Source organism: Mustela nivalis (genome assembly GCF_964662115.1).
Source record: "Mustela nivalis genome assembly, chromosome: 13".
Lineage (NCBI taxonomy): Eukaryota > Metazoa > Chordata > Mammalia > Carnivora > Mustelidae > Mustela > Mustela nivalis.
In genome coordinates this window covers 62,352,620-62,369,412 of record NC_139032.1, presented here as the reverse complement: position 1 = coordinate 62,369,412, position 16,793 = coordinate 62,352,620, and the positions used below count along the sequence as shown (strand labels likewise).

At 37.6% G+C, this 16,793-nt stretch overlaps 1 protein-coding gene across 2 annotated transcripts in view; it reads right to left on the bottom strand.

Annotated features, from left to right (window-relative positions):
• Positions 1-794: 794 nt before the first annotated feature.
• The window catches only part of TGFBR1 (transforming growth factor beta receptor 1), a 56,430-nt gene continuing 40,431 nt past the window's right edge, over positions 795-16,793 (bottom strand). For both annotated transcript variants that reach the window (XM_082696763.1, XM_082696762.1), the window contains exons 5-9: positions 15,637-15,804; positions 13,790-13,946; positions 11,753-11,877; positions 10,600-10,730; positions 795-5,278 (exon numbers count right to left, since the gene is read on the bottom strand). In XM_082696763.1, the coding sequence (XP_082552889.1) occupies positions 5,153-5,278; positions 10,600-10,730; positions 11,753-11,877; positions 13,790-13,946; positions 15,637-15,804 (707 nt within the window). In that variant the 3' untranslated portion in view covers positions 795-5,152. The remainder of the gene's footprint in view (positions 5,279-10,599; positions 10,731-11,752; positions 11,878-13,789; positions 13,947-15,636; positions 15,805-16,793) is intronic.

Here is a 16,793-nt window from a genome sequence, read left to right as displayed (position 1 = left end):
TTTCCATGTTTTGACAAAAGCTCTACATGCTGGTGATGTGTCTTCTTTACTATGGAGAAGGAAAAAGAAAACCCCTAAATCCAGTCTTTGAACTTAAGTGACAGTCTGTAATGCAAGAGCCACAAGCCAGTCTGCAAAACCCCTTCCAGCGGTTAGTCAAGAGTTTGGGGGCCACATCTCCTCATCCATTCTCTGCTCCGTTTTCTCATGAGCCAAGTTCCCACTCCCCGCATACTAACTGTTTAAATCTACTTTAAACAAAGGGGGTGGGGGGGGGCGCCTGAGTGGCTCAGTAGTATGGTTAAAGCCTCTGCTTTCAGCTCAGGTCATGATCTCAGGGTCCTGAGATCAAGCCCCACATTGGGCTCTCTGCTCAGCAGGGAGCCTGCTTCCTCCTCTCTCTCTGCCTACTTGTGAGCTCCATCTGTCAAATAAATAAATAAAATCTTTAAAAAAAAAAAGGAAAGGCTATTTTTACAAATTATGCCAATTCTCACAGATCCTTAAATTAGGAAAAGATGAGAACCCTCTAAATTTCCTTTGAAAACAAGTGCAAAACTTTTGAGAATCAAAATACTTTCACTTTAACACAACCTTAGCAAATTTGCTGAGCAAGAGACAACATAGTTCACAGGGAGGCAGGTCCCATCCTGCCCACCGACAGGTCAGCACCCCTGCGCATGTAGGAGGCACCTTGGGGCTGGGGCACTTCTCAACCATGTTAACCTGTACTGGGGAATAATCCAAAAGTTCTAATGTCTATCTACAGCAACTACATTTCATAACAGCATGGCTCGGTCCAATATACACACTTTATTTTAAATTATGCCACTTGTACTTGGGAAAAAAAGTCATTTATTTGCACTGCTTCCATTTTTCTACTGTAGTGTTAGGACTTGACATAAGCATCGCTCTTCTACTTCCTATTTACAACTCATTCAGAATATTACTACAAATACAATATACAACTTTAAAAACTTATGGGGAACTGCAGTTTTTGTTTTTCTTTCCTCTTTACAGGTTTCTCAAAATCATTCAATTTAAATGAAAATTTATATGGATATTTTCTGTACACATCTGAAAGGGCAGAAATCACACTGATAAAGCCAAAAGAATTTTGCACAAATACAATAAAATACAGAGAACAAAAACTATAGAAGATGTTATTTGGGGTACAAATATAAACAATACAGTACCATTTGAGTAATTTAGCAACATAACACTCATACTTTATAGAAATAAAACTGCAAACCTGGAGAATGCTCTGACAAATATTAAACATTATATATACAATGAGGTAAATGTACCTTGGTCTCTTGAGAGGTAATTTAAGTTTAAAGCAATTGACATTTTGAAGCATCTCCTTGACATATAAAGAAATACCAAACACCCCATTCCATTGGCACAAAGTGAAAAAGGGATATCAAAACACGGTTCATGATATTCAATTCACAAATCTTGTCAAAATATAAAAACAAATTCAATTAAGTTCTTTTTTTAAGCTTTAAGAAACAGGCTGAATGTTATTAAACACATTCTTTAAAGTCTACAGTTACAAATAAGATTGCATAATGGTGCTGACAAGTTTAGGAGTACTGACAATCCTCAGAAGGTCTTAGAATTTCAGCATTCCTAGAGAGAGGGCCTGTGGGTAGTCTAGCATTCCAAAGTAGACACAAGGAGCTACAGATTACATGTCCAGACCCATTCTTTAGCATCTCAAAAATATCTGAACTGGCATTTCCTGCCATGCTGTAACAGAACCATTATTTGGAATCTCCATCATTTGGAGCCAGAACACTGCCACAGTCAAGAAACAAAAAGAAAGCTGACTTACAATCACTCTTTCAGTGCAAGGATAAAAATAAATGTCAATAGGACATGTCCAACAGGATACTGATTTTGTTCTGCATTTTAGTTGGCACTATGCCATCTTGTTTTAGAAAATATTCTATACGGGACAGCTCTCAGATGTACAGGGGGAACTGAAGGGAGCTCACGTGTGAGCTGCAGAATGGCCAAGTGTGCAATTGCTGACGTCACTAACCATGTCACTGTGCGCGGACTCGAGGCCCTTCTTGAGCCCTCTCACTATAGCAGAACTACAGGCTCCTCTCTTCTGACGGCGCCCTGTGCCCCTGCTTCGGGCACAATGAACTCCTGCCGCCGTAACTGCGACCTTGCTGCCTTCCACTGCTTGGCCATAGCCGAAGTCACAAAGCAGCCAGCAGGGCCATCATCCACCCCATCTCCAAACTTAGAGAACCCTCCCAGCAACATCCAGTGACTCAAGGAAATGGAAGCATGTTCCACAGCTATTCAAAAGGCTGCTGAGGGGAGATGGCTGGGGTGGTGGCAAGGCAATCTGTCTCTGAGTCAGGGGCCAGCAGGAAGGCAGGCTGAGAGAAATGTAGGCTGAAGTTAAGAAGGAAAGACCAGGGATACCCGTGCCCCATGGGGTCTTACCTCCCTCATCCCCATTCCTCCGCGGCACTGATGAAATGGATGTGGACAGGTTATTGGTCTTAAGGTATATTTTAAACCAAGTTTAATTTTGAAAGGTGAGCACGTGAAGATGGGCAGTATAAACAAAGGCTTGTGTATCTAAACGACAAAATTAATACTCTAGTCAAACGTATCTGCAGTTACAGCCATAGTAATCATGATCTATTTCATTTTTAAGTGACTTTGATTTTCAATAATAACTAATCGGGGTTTATCAAACTGTCATTACCCATAAAAGGAATTTGCTGCAGTAATTTGTAAACTGAATTTACAACTAAACTCGAATTTTTTTAAAAAGTTCCCTGACTCATCAAAAGTACATTTTATCCACTTAGACAAGAAGAGTATAACTACAATTCAATCTTTGATTTAATAAAGAATATCTTTAGTAAAAGTTGATTACCTTATATGAGAGTGAGAAATCATGTATCTCAATTTTAGATCAGACAAGAACTTTTGGTATGTTCTCAAAATTATATAAAAATAGTTTTAGCATTGGTCCCCTGGATTTCATAAAGCAGATCTGGCAGGCTTAGAATGGCGGGGGGGGGGGGGGGGGGAGTACCTAATCACAGAGCTAGAGATTAATCAGGAAATAAAACATAATTATAAAACAAACCCCTCAAACTCATTCATTTGCTTTGACAAAATCATGGTAACTACAGAAAAAAACTCAAATTTGGGAGTCAAAATATTAACCTCTAAGCACATTTTCCCCATGATGTTTTTAAACACATGAAACTGACACTAAATTCCTATGCATATGTCATTCATTCTAAAATTACTTTGGCTTTAAGACCAAATAGTCTTTCAAATTTATTCTATGTTTAAGAGATAAGACATAATCAGAATGCAGCTCAGTCAGTGTAAATGGCCACTACCTCTTATTGACCAAATACTATAAAGGTAATTCTGACCCTTTCATTTGGAAATTGATAGCACTATGAAGTCAATGTCTTGCCTCACTGCTATGATAGTTTTTCTCCCATCAGAATAAGATCACAGTGATAAAGAGAACTCTGAAAACTCTGAAAAGCCCTAAGACTTCAAGCACTGGAAGTAAAAATCAGTTATTATAAGCTAGTTTCAACTTACTGGGAAGAGTTGGCTTTAAACATTGAATCTGACTGAAAACATCTGTTCTGGGAGAACCTATACCCAGAACGTTCTTTAGCTACCACTCTCCCAAATGTTAAGGGTGTACTAAACTTATTACCTAACCATGTAAATAAGCAGTTGCAGTATCTGCACACAGAAGGAAAGACTGAATTAGAAGCTGCCTTCCTCAAAGTGTAGTGAGACCTCAGAACCATGCTAACTCTAACCTTAGTTACAAAGACAGAAAGTCCACTGAACAATGACTCCTACATAACAAATGTGACTCTTTTGCACACCTGTTATCTACTCAAATGATTAACTACCTTTACCTTCCTAGAAAAAAGGCCTATTATTTAACATTAACCATACCCTAATTTTAAATGTAACTCATTTCTTAAAAAAATAACACTGTCTTTGAACAGATAAAGGAAAAAATGGCTTACAGAATGCCACACAACTTTTCACAAGCAGCTAGACAAATTTTCCCTTTTAGAAAAATCAGTCTGTATGCTACAAGTTTTAAATTATTAGAGTACTATAAGCATCTACAGTGCCACTTGGTTTTTTTTTTTAAGGTATACTTACAGACAACACAATTTAGATGCAAAAACTTGATGTGAGAATATTCAAAAATGGCCATAATAACATTTACCAATTAATGCCACTTCATTTCTTTAGTGGTTTAAGCACATTTGGGTAGGAGAAAGGCATTTTCAAAATGGAATACCAAATGACATACTACAAAAAAACCTTCCAAAAAACAAAACAGAAAATGTCTGGGTTACCCAGATAAATAAACTTTTTGAATTAAAATACTACAGCTTTTAAGACACACAGACTGTAAGCAATTCTACTCATTTTCATTAGAAAGACACAGAAGCGGCACTTACTGGTATAGTACAATCCCATTTTGAAGGCATGTAATGTTCTGAATATGTGAAAGAACAGTAATAGTATACAAAATACAATTGCATAAATTATGTTCCTCACTACTATATGAGGTCATTTTTAGACTCAAGATAAGAGTTTTATAAGCGTTAGTTTTAAGATCCTGAAAATTATAGAACAGTACATTCAAAGTCTGAATCAAGGAAACTCTTTAGTGGTTCAGAATCCTCTGAGAATGTACTAACCAGGAATAATAAATCACTTTCTTTAAAAATAAGAAATGTTTCGTATAACTCAACAATCCAGCTCCTTTACCCTTAAAGATGATCTTCAGCACAGCAGAGTTAACCTAAAGTTAAGACCAGCAATCATCTTTTCAAAAAAAAACAATACCAAAAAAACCCCAAGTTTTGTGTTAATAAAAAATAAAGGTAGACTACACAACATTTTGTAACTGTCCTGGGAAAGAAGTGTTCATAGTGCACAGAAAGGACCCTGGGTCCAAAGAAATCCTGGGGAGTTTCCGTTGACCTTATTACACTGTTGCAAAAGGAAGCAATATCCTTCTATTCCCTCTCAGTGAGGTAGAACAATTGACCTCCCAAATTAAAACCCAGGAGCAGATCTGAAGGAAAAGTAAAGTTCAGGCAAAGCTGCAGAACTACATTTTGATGCCTTCCTGTTGACTGAGTTGTGACAGTGTTTTCTTAATACGCAAAGCCGTAAGTCTTGCTGCTCCATTGGCATACCAACATTCTCTCATAATTTTAGCCATTACTCTCAAGGCCTGCAAAAAAACAGAAGAAAAATAATTAATGAGTGCCAATGAGTGCTTTCCATTCATCTGAATAAGACCCTTACTCTGTGCATCTTATTTCCAAGTATTATATGTTCAATTTTTTTGTTTTGTTATATTTCCACATTATTTGTAATAGCAAATGAATAGAAATGACTTCAATTCCCATGAGAGAGTACTGGTGTCAGCAGCTGGAAAGCAGATGGATGAGGGCCAACCAACTTAGCAGACCTGAAAAAGCTGAATCCTAACCCAGAACTGTCAAGGCACAAGAGGAACCTGATTCAACCTTGATTCCTAGAATCAAGGAAAGGAATTAACTGCATTGAGTTCCTCTGATGTGAATTTCAAGCTAAAAACAGGAGGATCAATCAGCTACCAGAGCTGGAACCCCAGGTACTTGCCCCTCCCCAAGCTTCACACAGTTGGATGACTGCCCCACTCCGACCCCAGCAAAAGATTAGAGGTTGTATCCAAGAGGGTAAAACAGATTTCTGACTTGGGGAAGGTGGGGGCAAAGTTCCATACTGACAACTCGCTAAATGACAAGACCATAGGTTTTCTCCCCAAAACACGGGCAGCAACTTGTAGATACTTCTCCAGGCAAGAGACTGAAAGAGTCTTATTTGGGAAATGTGAGCCCAATAGGAAAGACCTGAAGAAACCAACACATCAGTGACTCCCAATCACTGACAGAAGTAACCCAGTTAGGTCACTCCAAAGGTCACAGTGCATAAGCTCCATTCACATGCACAAAGTTTCCACCAGCTTCCAGCATCCTGTCCTTACACATGAGGAGAACAGGAGTTTGATCGGACGTTGGAGAAAGCAGTATGAATACAGAAGCTGATACAAAGAGACCAAAGTAACTTGGACAAAATAGTTGTACAGAGAAGAAAATATCAACAATTTATTATTAATATCCTCAAAGAGATAAAGAAAATACTCAGAGTCATCACTGACAGTTTTTTGCTTCCTGTTTGATTTTGGACAAATGTGACAGAAGAATTGGAAAATAAACCTGATTTTTTAAAAAAGATAAAAGTTGATAAACCTCTCAGAAATTTTAGAAAAAAACCTGATGGATAAGAGGGAAAAGATAAGAAAATGAGAAGGCCTCTTCAAGGGGCCTAACATTCAAAACTAGAGCGCAAGAAAGAGAATGGAGGAAAACAGAAAGGAACAAATCAAAGAAATACTTCTTTGTACTTCTAGGGACACTTCCTAGAAATGAACATTGGTTTCCATATAAAAACAACCAAATGCCCATCACATACATATACTTATTCCACATAATTATACATTTATGGGGAGCCTACCATTTATCAGATACTATCTTGGGTATTGTGGATACAAAAAAGAACAGACAAAATATCCCTACCCTCGTAAAGCTCACGTTCTAGGGAGCCGAAGTATCTCATTAATAAGTAAGTAAGATACATGGACAGTCAGTGGTAAGTGTTAAGGAGAAACATCATTTAGGGAAGGAGACAAAATATGCCAGGGAAAGAAGGTGATATTTTAAATGGGTATAATGTCTACTAACAAGGTAACATCTGAGCAGAGACTTAAAAAGATGGGGGAAGTTGAATACACCAAGAGACAGGAAGACACTGGAGTCCAGGAAGGAAGATTCACTGTAACAGAAACAAAGGGAATCCCAGGACAAAAGGTGAGGGATATTCCAAGATGAAAAGTGCACAGCTGGCCTAGGGAGCTATAGTTCCTGACTGGAAAGAATCAGAAGGTTCTGGGAGATACTTCCTCAGTTATTCTATCGGTTTCATGTTCTTAATGTTTTTCAACTATTGAGAGGTGATTTATAAACCACAGAAAAGTGAAAGACTGACTTACTGTAAAGTGAAATAGAAAACTAACCAAATAGAGAAAAAACAAAAATGACAGCAATAGCATTAATTCAGTACATTGTGACAGTAACTGCAAATTGCATTTGTGCTCTTCATGTTTTCTGTTAACTTTTCCTCATGTTTAAAAAGAAATCTGCTTAATAATGTGCTCTACTTATTTAATGAATGCATGAATACTTAGGGTTTGAACTCCATAACATCAAGATCAAATTTGTAAAAGAAAAAATCTAGCCCAATTTCATTTGTTAAACATGCAAATTCTCTGACCACACTAAGAAGTATTTTTATCTGGGCCTGGATACTTGATTTCATTGAAACTCTCTCAATGTCTTGACTATTGAGTCCTACATTAATTTAAGATGTAAAATCAACTACTTAAGTCACCAGCTTCTTATTCCTCTTAAGCTATAAAACTTCACATCTGGAGGAAAAAGTTCTGCCTTGCCAATATTATAATAGTGATGGCTAGCAATTGCATAAAGATTAAATAAAATTTGTCTAATGAATTCTTTAAATTTACGAGTACAGAAGCATTCCTAAATTTTTTTTTAAGAGCTGGGGTTGAGACTCTCAGGCCCTGCTGGAAAGCATTTTCCCCACATTCCAGGTGAATGGTCACACAGGAAATCAGGTGAGTAAGATGTCAAATCATCGGAACCATCCTCTCAATCACCTTACCCAACTTCCTCCCTTTAAAAGGCACGTTAGGGTCTGGAAAACTGAAATGATTTGCCCAAAGTCAGACTCTGGAACGGTGGCCAGGCTAGTCTAGAATACAGTTTTCCTAATTTCCATCCAGCATCCACCCTGCTGTTCTGGGCTGCCCTGATAAAAGGACGGATCCATTTAAAATGCAGGTGACTTCTATTTGTAGAAGACATGATACTATACATAGGAAACCCTGAAGACTCCACCAAAAAAACTACTGGAACTGAGAAATAAATTCAGTAAAGTCACAAGATACAAATCAATGTACAGAAATCTTGTTGCATTCCTACACACTAATAATGAAACAGCAAGAGTGAAATTAGGAAAACAATCCCATTCACAGCTGTACCCAAAACAACAAAATATCTAGGAATAAACCGAATAAACCTAACCACAGAGGTAAAAGACCTATACTATAAAACACTGCTGAAAGAAGTTCAAGATGATGCAAAGAAATTCAAAACATTCTATGCGCATGGGTTTGAAGAACAAATATTGTTAAAAATGTCTGTACGGCTCAAAGCAATCTACAAATATAAAGCAATCCCTATCAAAATACTAGCAGCATTTTTCATAGAACTAAAACAATTTTAAAATTTGTATGGAAATACAAAAAAAGCCGAACCAATCTTGGAAAAACAAAACAATAAAACTGGAGGTATCACAAATCCAGACGGTTTTACTACAAAGCTGTAGTAATTAAAAACAAGGTGATACCTGCATAAAAATAGACACAGAGATAAATGGAATAGAACAGAAAACCCAGAAATGAACCCAGATTATACGGTCGTATCTTTGACAAAACAAAAATGAATATACAATGGGAAAAATCTCTTCAACAAACGGTGTTGAGAAAACTGGTCAGTCACATGGAAAAGAGCGACACCGGACCACTTTGTTCAACCACACACAAAAATAAACTCAAAATGGATTAAAGACCTAAATGTGAGACCTGAAAGCACAAAAATCCCTGAAGAGAACACAGGCAGTAATTTCTCTAACATTAGCTGCAGCAATTATTTTTCTAGGTGTGTCTCCCGAGGCAAGGAAAATAAAAGCAAAAGTAAACTACTGGGACTACATTAAAATAACAAGCTTCTGAACAGCAAAGGAAAAAATCCACAAAACTAAAAGCAACCTACTGAATAGGAGAAGATTTTTTTTTTTAATTAACTTATTTATTTTAGAGAGAGAGAGAAGAGTGGGAGAAGGGGCAGAGGGAGAAGGAGAGAGTCTTAGGCAGACTCTGCACTGAGGGCAGAGCTTGATGGGGGGCTCGATCTCACCACCCTGAAATCATGACCTGAGCCAAACCAAGAGTCGGATACTTAACTGAACTGCACCATCCAGGCACTCAGAGATGGTACTTTTTTTTTTTTTAATTTTAATTTTTAATTTTTTATAAACATTTATTTTTATCCCCAGGGGTACAGGTCTGTGAATCGCCAGGTTTACACACTTCACAGCACTCATCAAAGCACATACCCTTCCCCAATGTCAGAGATGATACTTTTAAACGACATTATTGATAGAGGGATAGTATCCAAAATATGTAAAGAACTGATACAACTCAATACCCCAAAAAACAAAAAATCCAATTAAAAAATGGGCAGAAGACACAAACAGACATTTCTTCAAAGAAAACATCTAGATGGCCAACGGACACGTAAAAAGATGCTCAACATCATGCATCATCAGGGAAATGCAAATCCAAGCCACAATGAGGTATCACTTCACACCTTTCAGAATGGCTAAAACCGAAAACAAGAAACAAGTGTTGTCGAGGATGTGAAGAAAAAGGGACCCTCTTGTATTGTTGGTGGGAAAGCAAACTGGTGCAGCCATTGTGGAAGACAGTATGGAGGCTCCTCAAAAAATTAAGAAGAGAAATACCCTATGATCCAGGAATCACACTACTGGGTATTTACCTCCCCCACCCCAAATACAAAAAACATTGAGGGTTACAAGTACCCTATGTTTGTTGTAGCATTATTTTACAATCGCCAAACTATGGAAGCAGCTGTGTCCATACATACATGGATGGATAAAGAAAATGTGGTATATATACAATGGAATATTAAAAAAGAATGAAACCTTGCCATTGGCAACAACCTGCATGAAGCTAGAGGGTAAAATGCTAAGTGAAGTAAGCTAAGTGAAGAGAAAGACAAATACAATATGATCTCACATGTGGAATTTAAGAAACAAAACAAATGAGCAAAGAAAAAAGCGAGAGAGAGAAAGAGAGACACAAACCAAGAGACAAACTCTTAACTACTGAGAACAAACTGATGATAACCAAAGGGGAGATACATTGGGGAATAGGTTAAATAGGTGATGGGAACTAGAGAGTGCACTTATTTTAAAACAAAAAACAAAAAAGGTAAACTTAGATCCCTCCATACTGGTAAGTGCATTTAATGTAACTGGATTGCACATTCCATGTAAAAGATAGATAAAATGAAAATGCAACTGCTTTGGTTCACTGGTAGATTTAAATACTATTCTGATACACTGATGGCCACTACAAGTGCTGCACAGCCCTTTTGATGTCCTTGAGACTGAACCTGAAAACCAAATTATTCTGTTTTTCACCCACTGGTTTAACTGCCATGGGGACAAAAAAAGAAAAAAGAAAATGCTTGTGTCTATTTTCCTTAAAGAAAAGTACCAAATTTCCACACACCAAGCAGAAGCAGTTTAGAAAATGGTGTAGTATCCAAAATAAATACTCACTTCACAACTCTGCCATCTGTTTGGAATATTTGGCCTTAACTTCTGTTCACAAACAACTTTTCTCATTTCTTCAACTGATGGATCAGAAGGTACGAGATCATAATAAGGCAGCTGGTAATCTTCATGAATTCCTATATTGGTTAAAGAAATTTTTTTAAAAAAAATTTACTCAGATAATGCTAGACTATTCTTTGTCTAGGAACACCCAAGAGTTCTATTTCAGGGATTCATTAATTAATTAGTGAAGTGGAACAGGGCTTATAGCTTGCTCTGTCTCATAGACACCTGCCATCAACAGCCCATCTCTCTGAGTTGGTACTGGGCCTATACCCTGAAACTAAGTTTCACTGTGGGATCAGCAAAGACTCTTTTAATGATGGTTAACTACGAGCTGCAATGACCTGATTATCTTTTCCCAAAGAACCCTCATGTGCAAAAAATGAGAGTTTTTATTCTGTGAGTACTCAGCCTTGGTATAAGGAAAGACACTTTACCATGAAGATATAAATCCTACAAGCAAATCTGAGGTGTAAGTCCTTTACCTCTACTTGGATCTGTCCTCTTTGCTACAAAACAGAGACACAGTCTCCCTCTTATTGCCACATAAACCTGAGTCCCTAATCTCAACCAAGCCTGGACCCCGCAAGGATAAGAAACTACTGCTCAAGCAAATATCCAAAGTGCTCAATCTAAAATTTACTTAAAATAAACTTGTTTAAAAAGTAGTGAAATTGCAATGTAAGTATATTCTGTATATGTAACTTTCAGCTAAGAAGTCAGACAAAATAACAACATTCTTAGCAGGGGAGGGGAGAGGGAATGAATTTGACCCAAGTACATGCTAGAAACAGCTTCCTGGGTGGCCTCTCCATTCTAAATAACTATATTCCAAGATAACAAGGGCTTGGTTTTTGATGCTTCCCAAGATTCAAATGCAAACAGTAAAAGAATATACTAGAAGTGTGTCATTGCATTTCCTCTTACTGCAGGTTTATCTCCTTTACTTTCTTTGGCACTCTCAGTGATCACCTGGTGAACATAATTTTAGACTATTGATGTATATGATTTCATTCAGTTAAAAAAAAAAAAAAAAAGGCTCTCCTGGAACAGCCTCTGTTCATGACAAACTGTTGGGGGAAGGGGAGAAATTTACCACCAATGGAACATCGTCGAGCTATTTCCCAGAATACTAAGCCCATTGCATAGATGTCAGCACGTTTGAAGGATTCAAAGTGTTTCATATTTATGGAATCATCTAGAACTTCAGGGGCCATGTACCTAAAAAAGAAGTCAGCAAATTACTCTATGGAATGGTGGTCACATTACTTTTGAACTGTTTCATATATTTTCTTTTTCTCCTGAGAATTTTTTAAAAAATCAGTATTAAGACTTTTCTCCCCTTTCAGCATGGTTCTGCTACTTTTTAAAATGACTCATAACTCTTATGGAAATTTTCCCAAAGTTCATAAAGTACAAAGTGAAAAATCATTCCATTATAACCACCCAGTGTTAACACTTTGATCAACATTCACAAATATTATATAGCCAAGATCATATTAAACTCAAGAAAAATATTAAATATACAAACTGATTTGAAAATTAATGATGTTAACTAAATGCCATAAAAAGCTGAAATAGCAATTTGATGCTATCTAGCTGTCTTATGATCTTAGTTTCCAATGGAAGACACATATGTGGGGTGCCTGGGTGGCTCAATGGGTTAAGCGTCTGCCTTTGGCTCACGTCATGATCTCAGGGTCCTGGGATTGAGCCCCACATTGGGCTCCCTGCTCAGTGGGAAGCCTGCTTCTCCCTCTCCCTCTGCTTGTGTTCCCTCTCCCCCTGCTTGTGTTCCCTCTCTCGCTGTCTCTCTTTCTGTCAAATAAGTAAAATCTTCAACAAAAAAAGAAAGAAAGAAAGACACATATGTAACAATCATGACTATTATCAATGTCTTAACATACACCACCTACTTTGTCAAGTACTATGCACGGACCACATAATTTAATCTAGAAGTCTTCTCACTAAAACAGATGTAAGGCAGGATGAGGACATAATCCAGGGAACAAAATAATAGATAAAAAATGAATGCCAGTCCTCCTACTGATGACACATTATAGGGTTCTGAAGTTTTAAAAATGCTACTAAGGTTACAGATCAGGATTCCTGAAGACCTGCAGCAACCACTGTCCTGGACCCCTAAGTCAAGAGTTCTGAGAGTCCTTGTTGAATCCAGAAATCATAAATACAACTGAGATAGACTGAAGCTTGGCTCTACCTAAGGCCAAGGCATTAACGTGAAGATACGCTGTGGCAACATGCTGTGACAATACACAGAGTAAGGCCTTTTGGGTCAGAAAAACTTAGGTTCAGTCTCAGCTCCTTAGGTTACCATCTGTATGAAGCTGACCCCATTACTTAATTTCCATGGGGCTGTTTCCTCATCTGTGAAATGAGGGCAATGACACCTACCTAGTCACGTTCCTTAGAAAACTCATGGATTCAACAAATGTTTACCGAGGATCTACTATGTATTAGACACTATAATGGTCTCTGGTAAAACAAGTCTACTCTCAAGCAGCTTGCAATCCAGTGTAATACGCAGACAGTAAATGGAGAGTTAGAATACGCTAAGTGCCTTAATAGTCCAGGTTCAGCCTGCTATGAGAGCCCTTGGTAAGGGCACCTCAGTCTAGAAAGGGTTTCCTCTGAGAAAGGGGGAGTACAAATCAGGGAAACAGCAGGGCAAAGTCTACTCTAAGATACAGTACATGCAGAAATTCTAAGGAAGAAAGAAAGGTGTATCTCCAGGAACTAAAAATCAGAAAATGGTTGGGCTAGCTATCATAGAGCATTTGAAGAGATCATTAACTGAGATTATATATATAAATTATATATGACAAATTAAAATGATTGGTACATATTGGGAACCCTATAAACATCAGCTACCATTACTATTATAACTAATATAACGAATGATAATATTTTCTGGAAGGGCCACCTTCATCAGCAGGCATCTTTAAAAGTCAGGTAACCTTGGCTTCAGAGCAGGCAAGACCATGAGATCTTCTACCTGTGGGCAATCTAATAAAGTAGAGGTTTGAGTTTCAGAAGATATGTACATACAAACAAGAAGGAAATGAAAAAGAAGTTGATTTCAGAAGATATTAAACACTCTTCACATGCATACCTTTTTGTTCCCACTCTGTGATTTGGAGCAATATCTATCGTATCTGTGGCTGAATCATGTCTCACTGCCAGTCCTAAGTCTGCAATACAGCAAGTTCCATTCTTCTTTACCAAGATATTCTTGGATTTCAAATCTCTATGAGCAATGGCTGGTTTCCCTAAAGAAACAAAAAGTAAATGCGATTGCTTAAAAGGTGGTACCAATCACAGTTCTGCCGCTTAGGCCCAAAGCCTCTGCTCCAGCATTTCAGCCCACATTGCCCGCAATGCCTGACATGACTAAACAATCTCAAGTAAGTCGTTATACCAAAAGTTGCTGAAATTACATTTCTTCAAAGAAAAGAGAGAAAATAACATGCTCCAAAAGATGGTGCTCAAAAAACATAAGTAACAACTCAAAGACTGGGAGTTAAAGATGTTTGTTTGTTGGTATCTTATGAATTATTTATGGAACTCTTGTCGCAGACTGGTATTTCAGTCCAAGGACCAAGCATCTACACCACTTCCTTTACCCACCAACTGTAATATATGCAGTATAAAATTGACAACCTTTAATACTAACAGTGGAAATCCTGGAGTCCTCCTATACTGCTGGCAGGAATGTAAAATTCTGCAGCCACTTTGGACAAAAGAGTCATAGTCTAGTAGTGCCTCAAAACCATTAGTTACTGTATAATCCAGCAACTCCACTGTATAAGAGAACTAAAAACATATACCCACCAAAAAAGTGTACACCAGTGTTCATAACAGCATTATTCACAAAAGCCAAAAGTGGAAACAACCCAAGTGTCCTTCAACCAATGGACAAATGCAGTATACCCAATTAATGAAATACTACTCAGCCATAAAAAGGAATGAACTACTGATACATGCTATAACATGGATGAATCTCAAAAACATGCCAAGAGAAAGAAGCCAGTCACAGAAGACTACATATGATATGATTCCATTTACAGGAACTATCCAGAATAAGCAAATCTAAAGAGGCAGAAAATAGATTAGTGGTTGCTCAGGATTAAGGAGTTTGGGAGGAAATGGGGAGTGACTGCTATGGGCATAGTGTTTCTTCTTGGAGAGATGAAACGTTCTAAAACAGACTGTGGTGATACACAACTCTGTGAATATACTAAAAGCCACTGAATTATACACTTAAAATGGGTGAATTATATGACATGTGAATCATAACGCAATAGAACTGTTATTATCAACAGTAATGATTACAGAGATGAGGGAGGCTAAGATGTGAAACAGCATGTGTGTAGTAATGTGGGGAGTGAGGGAGCCACCAGGTGGCAAGGGGATAATCACTAGAGAAGAGAGATATATTGGCATTTGATACCCTACATGGCACAAAAATCATACCATAACAATTTCATAACTAAAATTTAGTATATAATTTTTCAACTATAAAATGATTTCATACAGTCTCCTTATCTCAGGGTCAAATATAATTATTAGATGGCCAGATAACATTCGGTGGTGGCATGCTGATTTTTAAAAAGCATGTTTCATATTACATTTGATACTACACATAAAACACACATTCTGTCAGACTTGAATTCTCAAATCAGGATCCTCATAAATTACAAGACCAAATGCTACTTTTAAGAACTCACGTATCAGTGTTGCTACAATGACTAGAGACTCTCTGAACAAATTCCCCTATTCCTAACTCCACCTGAAATTTTCAACAGAAAGATAAAATAATTTCATCAAAATTTTAAATCATTTTAAATTTAAAATTTATTTTAAACATCTTCATTTAGGCTGACTTCTTACAAAAATTTTCTAACGGACGTTAGATTCATGGGAATTTCAAGCTTAAATAACATAAGTACTTCGAGTTACCTTGGGTACCAACAATCTCCATGTGGAGATGGGCAAGTCCGCTTGCTGTGGACAAGGCAAGTTTTATCATTCCTTCCACAGTAACTGTATATCTGTTCAAATAATCAAAAAGGGATCCATGCTCATGATAATCTGACACCAACCAGAGCTGAGTCCATGTACCATTGTCTGTAGAGGAGAATAACAATGTTTCAAATGGGTTGCAGAACATCCATTTATCCATTCACAATTTACCACTTTTACTCAGTCCTGAATTCCATGACTGCAACATGATGACGGTAATTAAGTCTGTATGTTATCTCCCTCATATTTTCACACTGTCTCACACTAATACATACATAGCTTTTGGATCCTCTGAGTAAGTCCCCTATTCTTGAGATAAGGCAAGGAGAACTAATCCCACTTAAGAGATAAGGAATCATAGTTCAAAGATGGTGATTTTGAATCTATACAGATGATAGCAGAGCTGGGACTCCTGAGAAGTTAGAAAAATGTTTGGTTCAGGTTGGGTGCTCAGTGGTTCTTTCTAGAAGGAGGAAAGGAAAGGGGAGCATGAGGAAGATGAGAAGTATCTGGAGCCCACTGTGGCCACAGTAGGTAGGAATGGAATAGTATAGGACAAAACTGAAAGTGAGCTTAAATGAAGAAATGCAAGCTTTAATCACAGACTGTACATTCAGTTTACAAAGAAGTCAGATAAGAGGATTATGATTCCAAGGTTTCCAACTCAGAAAAAATGTAAAAATAGTGGTATCATTGATAAATGGGAAAGCTGGGACAGGTCAGGAGGAAAAAAAGCTGGGGCTGAATCCAGTTTTACATAAGGTGATTTTGAACCTCAACAACCAGGAATATGGATTCCAAATATTTGTCTATAAACTAATACATGGATTTGAAATATGTTTTCCCATGGAAATCGTGGTAAAGTTTCTGGCTAGGCTTCTAGGTTAGGCTGGTCCACAAAAGCTTATCTAGCATAGGAATAGCAAGAAAACCACATACTAGGAAGCAGCACAATTCAGTAAAAGATACACACTTGGGGGGTCATCCTGCCCTGGGATGAAATCCAGGGCCTAGTTATTATTGACTATGTGACCTCAGATAAGTGAGGCTCTGTTCCTTCTTTTACACAGCAAGAACACCTTACTTTTGCAAAA